This window comes from Lissotriton helveticus, chromosome 6, assembly GCF_964261635.1.
Source record: "Lissotriton helveticus chromosome 6, aLisHel1.1, whole genome shotgun sequence".
In the NCBI taxonomy this organism is placed as follows: Eukaryota; Metazoa; Chordata; class Amphibia; order Caudata; family Salamandridae; genus Lissotriton; species Lissotriton helveticus.
The window spans coordinates 459,038,928-459,052,638 of NC_136067.1; the positions used below are offsets into that span (position 1 = coordinate 459,038,928).

A 13,711-nucleotide genomic window follows, 5' to 3' on the forward strand; every position below is an offset into this window, starting at 1 on the left:
TACTCACAAGAATGTGTTGTCTCTGATCAAGACTTATCTATGGCTAGACAACCACCAACGGTGATAACTCCATCAGCGTCCAATGTAGGGGAAGATACTCAAGCTTCAGGGAGTGCAACCAATACACAACAACAGCCTGGTTTTTTAGCCAAGGGACCAGCAACAGGCAAACCTCCAGAAATAGCGGACATAAGAAATCCCGCCGCGGGAAAAGAACCAGTAAGTTCATACCTGCGGAGCAAGAACAGACCTTAGTGATCAATATTTCGTCAAAAGCTCTGAATAAACAACAACTTCAGGTTTTGGAAAGAGGTACGAGCTTTGTACCTACAAGCAAAAGTACTTGTTTCGACACAGAAATTAGTCTATTTAGATTCATGCGTTCATTATGTTTGAGACACTTTTTCACTAACATAGTACCAACCATGCCAGAGTTTGCACAAAAGGAGATGTCTGAACATAAGGAATTTAAACCTCCAAGCACCTTTATGGCGCCAGTATCACACAAATTACTTGATACTTTTGAAATATTGGTCAAGCAGGATTTACAAAAAATCTAATGGAACAAAACCATCAGGAAAAACATTAATAAACATGATGAACACATCATTAAGGAATTAGCAAATGACACATCCATCACTATACAAACTGCGGACAAGGGAGGAGCTTTAGTTATCATGGATACATCATTCTATGAATCAAAAGTCACAGAACACATCAATGATGAAACAACATACCTCAAACTAACACATGATCCAACGAAGGAAATCAAGGAAACATTGACACTAGTATTGAACAAAGCAGAGGACATGGGTTGGATTAATTCCAATACAAAAAAAAATTTGACCACAGTTTTTCCAAGGTGCCCACACATTTACATGCTGCCAAAAATTCACAAAAGCCTTCAAAACCCTCATTTTAGACCTATAGTCAGTGGCTGTGGTTCAGTGTTGGAACCTTTGGGGAAGTACATAGACTAATTTTTACAACCTTTCGTCCAAAACTGGGCAACATACTTGAAAGATACAACTCATTTTCTACAGCTTTTACAAGAAGTCACAATAGATTTCAGGAACATCATTTTTGTGCTATTGATGTAACCTCCTTATATACATCTATTCCAGTAAATGAAGGAATTGAGGCATGTGAATGGGCGCTGTTACAGACAACAAACTTAGGGGCACACAAGGTCTTTGTTCTCGAACTACTACTGTTTTGCCTACGACATTCATATTTTCGCTGGAAAGATGATTATTTTTTCAAACCAGCGGAACGTCTATGGGATTTGCTGGAGCTCCTGTATTTGCAAATACATATATGGCCAAATTCGAAAATGATTTCATACTTGAAGACAGCACATGGCAAAGGCACACAATCTTTTTCAAAAGATTCATTGATGAAATCTTTTTACTACGGAACGGACCTGAAACAACATTGAGAGACTTAATTGGTCAATTAAATACAAAAAACAACAGAATCAAGTTTACTTTCCACATCGATCATTTGAAAATCCCATTCTTGGATGTATTGGTATCCATAGAGATCAGAAAGTGCAAACTGAAGTATATCACAAATCAACAGACGGAAATAACACTTTGATGTTTACCAGTTTTCACCCTAAAGCATTACTCCAAAACCTACCATATTCACTATTATTACGAGTCAAACGTATTTCATCTACTGAATCAGCACTCCGCAATGAAGTCTACAATCAGAAACGCAGGTTCAGGAAAAGAGGATATCCCTCAAAAATCATTGAAGAAGCTGAAAATGGGATGCTAGCAATCACAAGAACAGAGTTGTTAAGCACCAAAACACATCCTAAACAAAATAAAATGTTTTTTGTATCTAAATACTCAACTGAGTCCTCACAAATCAAAACCATTGTAAATAAGCGTTGGGAATTACTCCAAACTGAAGAAGATTTTAAAAAGGTCTGTTCAATGACAGACCCCTGTTTGCATATACAAGAGGCAGAAACCTGAAAGAGATGTGGAGAAGTGTGGCTCAATGGTTACAGCGGCAGACCCTGATGCAGAGGTCTAGCCCGGGACCAGGGTTCAATTCCCCACCTCGGCGGGTCTTGGGCTCAAAAATTCCACGGACCTGATAATTCTCGCCTCGGTGCCTATTCCAATCATGGAGTCCCACTCTGCAACTCTGGGCAATAGCTTGCTTAATCTCCACAACGGCCCCCACAACGCTAAGGATGCCTGGCCTCCACCTTGGGGGTGCCCAGGAGTGGACACCTCACAGGGAAAGCCAGGATGGGTTCCACAGCGGTATTCGTACAAGCGCCTTGAGACCCTTGTGGGTGAGTAGTGCGCTATACAAGTATCAATTTAGATTTAGATTTAACGAGATGGTGAAATGCACTAAATCTAGAAGTGAATCAGCAAGTAAGCAACCTGGGACGAGGAGATGTATGAATTGCATCCACTGCAATAACGTGCTTACAGGTGATTCCATTCTACATCCACAAACAGCTAAAACCTTCAAAATATGGGATCAATCAGATTGCAATTCCTCCTTCGTAGTTTACAGCATTAAATGCCAGTGTGGAAAATTATACAAAGGTAAAACTGAGAGAAAAATCAAAGTGCGCATCTCTGAACACAAGAGCCGCATTCGCAATAAATCTACCACATCTAGTCTAGCCACTCATTGGTCTGAATTTAATCATACTATACCACAACTACGATTTCAAATATTGGAAACATTTCAACAAACACCAGACAGAGACAATCCTAAATGGCTTTCACAACAGGAGATTTGGTGGATCAAATCCGTGGATACGTTGATTCCAAAAGGTCTCAATGACAAATTGGATATGATTTGTTTTCTATAAATGATTATTGATTTTAGTAAGATGTTACCATAACCATGAAGAGAATAATCAATCACAGTTTGGTAGTTGCCCATACACAAAATTCCCTAATATATCAATAATTATTAGTTTTTGCCAGACCATATTACTTAACAGGTCAAATAAGAATCAACAACAATGGTTCTTATACAATTGGCCTTTGGGTTATTACTTTATGTTAATAAGCATGTATGTGCATTCATCAGTCAATACATTGGAAGGATATTATGTGTTTTTCATTTTCTCTTGTCTTTCTGTCAATCACGCTGTTCTCACACTCTGATTATTTTTTTGATCGGCACCATCTAAAGCATTCTTAACACTGGTGTTAGGATCGCTTGTACCACGGTATGATGTAATTCGACTTGATGGGGTTACAATGATTCACTAGCAGTAAGTAAGTTTGAGTGAGGTTACCACATTTATTATGCAACTACCGGCTTCAAACATCAGTTTGATATGGCCACTGCCATCACTGAGCTGCAAGTAAGGCGCCGCTAGTCCTTTTTCAGTTGTTGACTTTCTGTAGGCATTGAACAGGTTTGGAAGATGTACGTCCCCGTAGTCCGTTATCTATGTTCGGTCTTGGTATGCGGAAGAATATTTAACTGGAGGCGTTTGTTTGAACGGGGAGGTTACGACGACTAACGTGAGATATAGGCATTTATTCCTCACTGAATAAGAGGTAACTAGAGTGAGTGTATATTGATTTGGAGAATTGTTGACATTTCTCAGTCGGTTCAGTGCAGTAAATGTTTTTTTTGTTGTTTGTTAGGACCGCTTTATCGGGATTAGAGGCTCTGACTAAAGGGAGCGGCATGAAAAGCATTACAACTTAGCACCAGGTACTTTGTCGAACGTACAGGGTTGGTGATTGACGGACTCTAGTCACTGGTATGACTCTAACCTGAATATCACTCATATTCCATTGCAAAACTGATTACAGAATACATGATTGGTGGAGACTTTATTTATTCATTTATTTGTATAACGGAGCGCCACTATGCCACAGTCAAGGTAATCTTCTAACCTTGTTATACATAGGCTAAGCATAGTTCAAATACTTTTTGGTGTAACGGATGGCCAATTTTATATATACCTACAGGTGTTGACATCCACGTTCGTTGATTATTCCTGCACAACTGCAGCATTGCTTTAAACAGCAGGTATAGAAATGATTCCATTACAGTCTTATCGATGTGCTCATTTGCTCATAAATCTTATTGCTGGCAGACACATTTTTATAGCATATTGTACTTGTATTCATAGGATTGGTAGATTGTACCCCGTTACTTGAGTGACTTCTGATCTGATTTATTACCCAAACTGGATGAGTTTGTTGGTAAGCAATGGCCGGTGTTTCTTGTTTCTTTATGGTTCAATCACTTTCTCACACTCACACATCCTTGATGGTGGTGGATTACTTATTTTTGTTACTACAAATAAGTTCCAATGATGATTTTTAGAAATCAGCAATTCGTCATGTTTTTGAACCACTTTGTTTATACCAAAGTTTATTGACATTAACATTGTATTCGTTTTTTCAGTTCCCCTGAAGAAGGGATCCTATCGATCCCGAAATGCATTGGGAATCTCAACAATTGCAAATTGTAAAAAACTTGTGTTTGTAATGTATATTTTGTACATATTTTTGTGTGTTCAACACAGATGAAGTATCAATCATTGTACTCATGAAGAATTGAATGAACACAAAACCATATAAATTAGGTTAAATCCTTAATAAATACAAAGCTTTTTCGAATGAGTTTTGGTACAAATATTGTTTATTTACTGTTAAAACTGAAGAATATGTGTCTGTAAAAAGTAGGCAAACCAAGAGTTTGCAACTGCAGTGCAGGAAGGGTCAGGTGGTCAATTTGGCACTTGGTGTTTTCCGTTCACCTAACACTGTCTGGCAGCATTGGTGAGTCACTTTCCAAGCAGGCCTCACAGCCTTAAGACAGGGTGCACTATCCTGGAGGTGAGGGTATATCTGCATGAGCAGATATGCTCCTACAATATTGGGAACCATTTCCCAATATTGTAAGTGCCAGTGAAGCCATAGAGAGTACATCGGCTGGGATCTCCAGAACTCTAGCTCCATAGCACCTTGATGGATTTACTCAATATAGGAGTGTTTGGTACCAACCTACTGCTTTCAATCAATCCCCACTGATGCCTGTGGAGGATTTATTGTACCAAGTGCCCAGAGGGCACCTCAGAGGTGCCTCCTGAATGCTTACTAACCCTGGTGTAGTCTCTAGCCGGCTGTATGCAGCCAGCCACCACCAGACATGTTTCTAGACCCCTAGGTTAAGATACCCTGCTATCTGGGACCAGAAACAATGGGCAGAGGTGTCATGCTTCCTCCCCCAGGATGGACACGCTTGAAAAGGGGAGCTTCAAAGGCCTGCTGGATTTTTAATGGTGACCCCCAGTCTCTGCTGCTAGCAACCGATGGCAGCCCCTGATTTACACCCTGGGCGAGAAAGCCGGCAGGAAAATTAAAAAAGATAGGAGGTGTGCCAACTTCTGTCAACCCCACACCTAAAGTGGGGAAAGCGAGCTGGCACACATTTTTTACCCTGCCATCTTGAAGATGGGGAGACCCCTCCAATCAGGGCAAGGCCTATGCCCCCCACAGGAGTGTGTAGTCACCCCAGGTAAGGTGTCCATTGGCCCTACATGTTACTCCCCTAAAAACGCCTACTAAATTTAGTATACAGGTGACTCCCCCAGACCTGGCCCTCAGATCTGTGACGAACTAAGAAGCAAGAGGACACCCTGCAGCTGAAGCCAAGAGGCAACAACTGCTTTGGCGCCAGCCTGATGGCCAGTCTCCCACTTCGATGAAACCTGTGACCTTTCTTGCAGGACGACCTCCAAAACCCCTGGGAGAACTGTTGCCTTCAATAAAGAAAGACTCCAATCTCCTAAGGACAGCGGACCTGTCCAAGAAGAAGTAAACTCTGAGAACTGCCACAGGGAGGACCGACCTGGGTTGACGCGACTCCCTGCTGCACAAGAAGTCCAAGAACCGCTGCTGGTGTTGCTGCAACTCACTGTGATCAAAGATATCCTAAAGATCACAGTGGTAGAGGACCGGCACAGCCCACAGAGCTCACTGCAACTGGACGACCTCCACGACCTCGAGGGATCCTCTGAGAACCACGACCCGAGATGTCCACAGCTCCAGACCTCAGATCCTGTACTCTGCTGATGTGGCCCTGCCGGTCACCTCCTGCTCTGCCGACCGCGATCTCTCCAAGATGATCTGAAGGGGGCAGACCCCTAATCTAAACTATAGCCATCGACTGCCAGAGACCTCAATGGTAACTGTGTTGGATGCCTGCAGAAACCTATCCCGCTGAATGCGAGGGCAAAAATCATAGCTGGTGTCAACCGCCTCGGAAAGATACTGAAATCTGCAGTGTATGGGTGCTCCAGTCCCCCTTGACTGACCCTGCACTCCGTGTGGTTCTGACCACCCGAGGACTGAAAATTTAAGTTTTATACTCACATGATACACCCCTCGATTCCCTCCACAGGAATCTTGAACTACTCTAATATAACATTTGAACGTGAAACGTATGTTTACTTGAAAGTTACTTACCTTAGCAACAAAGATTTGCTCTTAAAATAAAATACAAACAAAGTATAATTTTATAAGATTGGTCTGGAACTCGTTGAGTTTTGTGTCATTTATTGATCATGTGTGCACAATAAATGTCTTACACTCCTCTGTGTTAGCCTAAGGCTGCTTGTCCACACTCCCACTAATAGAACACTTTGGGTTTTGCATTGAACCCTGTACACTTTGGGGAAATCTTGGATTCTGTGAACGGTATTAGCAACTAGTGGAAATATAATATACAGAGCAAGCTTCCTACACCTCCCGGTTGCGCTCAACTATGTCATGTAAGAGTTGGGCTTTTTCCAGACACTGCACCTCATATAAATATGTTAATAGCTCATGTAAAGACAATTCAAAACGAATAAATACGTTTACCATAAATAAATATATACCATTCTAGACACTCCCTGACTGAAGAATATGCTTGAGATTATATTTAGATCAAAAGCTTCTGTTTTAAAGTTTGATTTATTGTCCGATTTCATCTGTTTTCAAATTCACAGAGTTATTTAGAACGGGTGCAAAAGCAACCCAGTGCAATTAACATAAGCGCTGGGTTTGTGTATATGTTTGCACCTGATTATTGACATTGGTGGTAAGTAGCCCGTGGCTAAGATCTATTTTTGCTTTAAGGTTTTTTGACCCCTGAAGCCAGTTTTCAAGTGTTATTCCTGACGGAATACCTTGTGACTCTGCAACGTATTTACGTTTAATTGTTGTATTTTTTAATTAGTATTGTACATTCAAAAGTTTCATCTGCTATAGTGTTTTTAATTGTAACATTTGTTTTACTGTTTTTCAGTTTTCTAAATCAATGGTGCTAGATGCATACAGTGAATATGTAAATAATTTTAGCACTGCAGTTGCAGTTCTCCGGAAATCATGTGCCACCAAGCCTCAATTTCTTGAATTTCTAAAGGTAAGCTTGAGAAAACTCACTTAATCAGTATTTCTATTTTCAACGTGTCTTTGGTTCTACTCAATTAAATAAACATGAGCTCAGTGTAAGCCACAGTTGCCCTTAAACGGCAACACGTTGTTGGATTCCAAATGGGTATTTACTGATGACATTTAAAAGTTAATTTAGGTCTAAAAATACAAGCCAGGGGGTTTGAATGATGCACATATTAGCATAGGCTACACAGAGAGAACTCTGGGTCCGATACACAAAGGCTATGGGAAGCCGTTCACGTCAAAATTACAGATCCCCATATACAACACCTTCTGAAATACTTATCGTGATGCAAAGTGATTATGACACTCATCAGAATGAATATAATATATGTCAAAGTAAGTATGATACCTGGCAGAGTGAATCTGAATTGAACCACAACAAATATGAAACCTGGCAGAGTGAATATACTACTTAGTGATTAATATGGATAACACACACTCTGAATTGAATAAGAGATATATTGAAATATACATCAATGATACTGTAATGAATATGGCCCTCACTATAAACAATTTAGCAATAAGTGAAACAAATACAATATGCATCAAAAAGAATGGGACATTCCTTGAAATGACTAACATATGCCAAGAGCAATATGGCATACAATAAAATGAAAATGACAGATTGAAATGAATATAAGTTACTGAAATGAATATATTATATTCTGAGAAGAATATAATGCATATTGAAATTGTAATAACATACACTGAAATGAACGTAACACATGTTGCAATGAATATACATTGAGTTGAAATGGATATTACCTAGATTGAAATGAATATGAGATATACCTAAATGAATAGGAGATGATTTTAAATGAATATGGCTTGTGTTGAAATTAATATAAGCCCCATTGAACTGAATTTAACATGCCTTAAAATGAGTATGAACAAAGCTGAAATTCTCATGACCTTTGTCAAAATTAATATGACATGCAATGAAATTAATATGATACATATTCAAATGAACATGATATATGTTAAAATGGTTAAGTTGCATCCTAAAATGAATATGACAAGTGGTAATATGAATATGACATCTATTGAAATAAATATAACATTGATTGAAAACAATTTAACACATGTTAAAATGAATATGAAATGAGTTGAAATGAAGATGAGGTCCATTGAAATGAATTTGCCATGTTTTAAAATGAATACGAGAAACTCAAAATAAATACAGCTTGCTTTGAAAGTAATTTGATACACATTGACATGATTATGATACGTGTTGAAATTGATATAATTCATGTTAAAATTAATATAAGATGTGTTATTTTGAATGAGACATCCATTGAAAGCAATATGATATATGCTAAGATGAATAGGACATGCATTGAAATGACTATGAGCCCCATTGAAATTGATTCAAAATGTCTTAAAATGAATATGACAACACTGAAAATAAAATTAAACTTGTCCAAATGAATGTTATGCTTTGAAATGAATATAATATACATCAAAATGAATATTTAATGTATCGAAATGAATATGAACTATGTTGAAATGGATGTGGGCCATGTTCAAATGATTATGACAAGTGTTAAGGTGAATCTGACATCCATTTAAATGAATATGACATTAATTGAAAGGAATGTGACACATGTTAAGATGGATATGAAGCACTTTGAAATGAATATGACACCTGTTGAAATGAATATGTCCACACCTAAAGGAATATGACATTTATTAAAATGAATATGACATTTATTAAAATGAATATGGCATTTTTATAAATGAATATGAAACTATTTGAGATAAATGTAACATGCTTTGAAATTAATAACCACATATCGAAATGAACACAAGCCATGTTTAAATGAATATGACCCCTGTCGAAATGAATATGACTTGCAATGAACTTATGTTGATTTGCTTTCAAATTAATATTACATATTGAAATGAATATTACATAGTCTGAAATGATATGATAACAAAATGTAAAACAAGGAACCAGCCTTTATCATGCATCAATTACATGCATCTATTTGCAATGCAGGTAAGTATTTCTACATTTGTCACACCGTACTTATCACATAGGTAAGTATTTTTGTAAATAACATTTTTTATGTGTGCGTAGAGATAAAGGGAGGTAAGGATGATTTTAGGGTTTAGAAGTGGTTAGAGGTGAAGGGAGGTAAGAATAATTTTTGTTTTTAGAGGTGGGTAGAGATAAAGGGAGATAATGGTGATTTCAGGGTTTAGGAATGGGGTAGATGTAGAGGGAGGGAAGGAATGAAAAAGGGGTTCTCATATACAAAATACATAGAAAACACACGCACACATATACATCCATATACATGGGCGTGCACACATATGTATATATCTTTATCATTTCAAGATGTCTAAATTATGCAAAGAGGAAGTAGGGAACTCTGGGTAGTTCCCAAGTTTACATGGAGTACAGTTCCTTTCTATGGAGCACTCTATAACACCCCTGAATTTGCTCACCTCAAATGTCTATTTTTCTAGCAAAGTTTTTAAGTATAGAATTTGTACAGTTCCATCCACGCAATAAAGTGACTAAGGGCCTTATTACGAGTTTTGCGTCTTGGAGTGGGCTGCCACGCCAGCGCCATACTCTAAGCCACCAAACCCATAGTCTAGACGCCCGCCATATTCCGATTGGAATACATGTCAGGCAGTCCTGCGGCGGCTAGCCGGCCCACGGCGGTGCCTATCAAAGAGTCATATGTGAGCCTTAGAAAGGAGGCAGCATGCAACCGCCACAGCATTTTCCAGTATGGCATGGACTGTAAAGTCCATGCCATGCTGGAATACATGGTGCATACAGATAGGGGTGCAAACCATGTGCCCCCCTGCATATGTCTCCTGGCCCAGAGGCAACAGAGGGCCACGTAGGGACCCCTTAGTTTCCTCACCACCACACTTTTCATGGTGAGCTTACCGCCATGAAAACTGTAGCGGTCAGGAAACTCGTAATATGCTTGGCTGTGCCACAGCGGCACCACCAACATATTGCAGGCCTCAGACGCTGCAAGACTGACAGAGATCTTGTAACCCTGTGGTAACAGTGGTCCTGCGGCGGTCCGACCATCAAATTCATAATACGGCATTAGGACTGCCGGTAGCCGCACTGCCACATGGGTTTGGCAATCCATTGGACTTCCAAATTCATAATCAGGCCCTAAGTCTTTTGTCATTTTTACAGCAAAGTCTTTAAACACATGATTAGCTAGTGCCATCCATGCCAAGAAATAAAATAACCAACGTGTTGTACTATTCCAGGCACTGTATCGCAGCTTTGAATTTAATAAAAGCAACCCTTGACACATGAGTCAATCAATCAATCATGTGACCTGTAAAGCGCGACTACTCACCCGTTAGGGTCTCAAGGTGCTGGTAGGGGGGACTGCTGATCCGTCGAAGGCACTGTGGTTCAGTCGAAGACCCAGGTCTTGAGGTCCTTTCTGAATTGAGGTAGTGATGATGATTGCCTGAGGTGGAAATGCAGGGTGTTCCAGGTCTTTGCTGCGAGGTAGTAGACGGATCTTCCTCCGGCCGTGGTCTTGCGGATACGTGGCCAGGGCCAGTTAGGCAGGGCACAGGAGTCTGGTGGGTGAGTGTAATGCGAGGCGGTGGTTGAGGTACGCAGGTTCCATGTCATGTAGGGCTTTGTAATAGGAGCTTGAGGTGGGATCTTAAGTTGACTGGGAGCCAGTGGAGGTCTCAGGTGGCCAGTGATGTGGCCGTGCCAGGGGAAATTGAGGGTGAGTCTGGCGGAAGCATTCTGAATGTTCTGCAGAGGAGTTTCTGATTGATGCCGGCGTAGAGTGTGTTGCCGTAGTTGAGTCTGCTGCTGATGAGTGTGTGAGTGACCATCTTTCTGGACTCAGTGGGGATCCGCTTGAAGATCTTTCAGAGCAAATGTAGCATGTGGAAGCAGGATGATGAGACTACGTCGATCTGGAGTCCAGAATGATGCCAAGGTTTCATGCGTGGTCTGTGGGTGTGGGGGGATCCAAGGTCTGTGGGTGTGGGATGATCCAAGGTCTGTGGGCCACCAGGAGTTGTCCCAGGCAGAGTGGGTTCTTTGGTGAGTGAGAGGATCAGCTGGGTGTCATTGGCATAGGCAAAGATGTTGAGTGTGTTTCCTGATGGAGGCTGCAAGTGGGTCCATGTAGATGTTGAAGAGTGTGGGGCTCAGGGAGGTGCTCTGTGGTCTCTGTGGGTTCAGAGTGCAACTGTGGTTGTCTGATTCTTTGTGTTTGGGCCAGTAAGGTAGGAGTGGATCCATTCCAGGGCTTTGTCACAGATGTCAGCTTTGTGGAGTATTGTGCATAGGGTGCGGTGGGAGATGGTGCTGAAGGCAGCCGAGAGGTCCAAGAGAATGAGGACTGCAGTTTCACCTCGGTCGAGGAGGGTGCAGACGTCATCTGTGGCTGCAAGTAGGGCAGCCTTGGTGCTGTGGTTGCTTCAGAAGCAGTATTGGGAGAGGTCCAGGATGTGGTTCGCTTCAATGAACTCAGAAAGTTGGGCGTTGATGGCCTTCTCGATTACATTGGCTGGAAAATGGAGCAGAGGGATGGGTCTGAAGTTCTTGAGGTCCTTCAGGTCAGCAGAGGGTTTCCTCAGCAAGGGGTTGATTTCTGCATGTTTCCAGTCTTTCAGGAAGGTGGTGGAGTTGATGGAGCAGTTGATGGTGCAACAGAGTTCGGGGCAATGGAGGTGGCGGCTCTGTTGAAGATGGGGTTTGGGCAGGGGCCCAGGAGGGCTCCAGAAAGAATGCTCTTCATGGTCTTGAGGGTGGTGTCAGCAATGAGGTGAGTCCAACTGAGCAGGGTCTGCTGGGGTCCAGTGTCATTGGGTGCGGTGTTTGCGGGTGGGGGGAGAGGGTCTTGGGTATTGAAGCTGTCATATATCTCCTTAATCTTGTAGTGGAAGAAGGTGCTGCGGTTGTTGCAGAGGTGTTGGGAGGGTGGGTTGTCTCCTGTCTCTGTGCTGGGTTTGGCGAAAAGCTAGTTGCTATTGAGTACGTTGATGTTGATCCTTTCTTGCAGGGCCGCTTTCTTTGTTCTAATGATGTGGTGGTGAGCGGTGACAGTAGCTTTTGAAGGCTGAGTGGTCCTCTGGGGTCTTGCTGTCCCTCCATCTCTTCTCAAGCCATCTACAGTTGCATCTGGACTCAACAAGAATGGGAGAAAACCAGCTGGCTTTTTTGGAATGTCGCTTGCCTGTTTTTTTTTTTTAGGGGAGCCAGTGTGTTGGCGCAGGTAGAGATCCATCGTTGGTGGTTGCATGCTGAGGTATTAGTGTCTGCGGATGTCAGAGGTGGGGTTTTGCTGAGGGAGGTGGTGAGCCGTTCTTCAGTGACCTTGTTCCAACCTCTGCAAGGGTAGCGTTGGCCGTAGTGGTGTATGGTGGGTTTGGATGCAGCGGTGCTCGATCCAAAGGAGCTTGGAGGTGTGGCTGAAGGTGATGTTGCCGCTGGCGGAGAAGATGGGGTTGAGCGTGTGTCCTGCTTAGTGGGTTGGGGAGGAGACCCATTGTTTGAGTCCGACGGTGTGGCGGTTCTCCAGCAGGGATGATGTGTTCTTGTCATTGGGCTTGTCCATGTGAAAGTTGAAGTCGCGAGGAGGGTGTATTCTGTGGAGACCAGAGTGTGTGGTGCGATGAAGTCAATGATGGAGTTGCCGAAGCATGGATGGGGCTGGGGTGTCTGTAGATGAGGGTGCTGCAGAGGGTGGTGTTCAGATTGGTCTGGACCTGGAAGTGGAGGTGCTCCGTGTTGGTTGAGTAGTCGTCCGAGTGGGTATTGAGGCGGAGGGTACTTTTGTGTACGATGGGAATGCCTCCACTCAGTTTGTTGATTCAGTCCTTGTGAATGATCTTGTAGCCATCCGGGATGGTGATGTCCAGGGCAGAGGTGGAGTTCATCCAGGTTTCCATGACGAAGGTGATGTCGGGGTCAATGAAGTAGAGTATGTCCCAGATCTCCACTGCATTTTTGTGGAGGGAGTGTGTGTTGAGCAGAATACAGCTGAGGCGTGGGGTCCAGTATTTGTCGGTTGTGCGGTGGGTGGGGCTGTTGTGCAGTAGTAGGTGAAGGTACAGCTGCAGTTTCCGCAGGAAACAGGGCCCTGGGTGTCATTTGGCGATGCCTGGCGGCACACACATATGTATAGATATGTATATGTATAGATCTTATATATATATATGTGTGTGTGTGTCAGGCACTGGGACATTTGGACTGCCCATCTAGGGGCGTGCCATGGTCATTAATAGGGCTGGTACCT

At 42.1% G+C, this 13,711-nt stretch overlaps 1 protein-coding gene across 7 annotated transcripts in view; it reads left to right on the forward strand.

Annotated features, from left to right (window-relative positions):
• ARHGEF10 (Rho guanine nucleotide exchange factor 10) overlaps positions 1-13,711 on the forward strand; it is a 1,140,991-nt gene that overhangs the window by 468,717 nt on the left and 658,563 nt on the right. For all 7 annotated transcript variants that reach the window (XM_078647916.1, XM_078647912.1, XM_078647917.1 and 4 more), the window contains one exon: positions 7,303-7,419. In XM_078647916.1, coding sequence (XP_078504042.1) covers positions 7,303-7,419 — 117 coding nt within the window. The remainder of the gene's footprint in view (positions 1-7,302; positions 7,420-13,711) is intronic.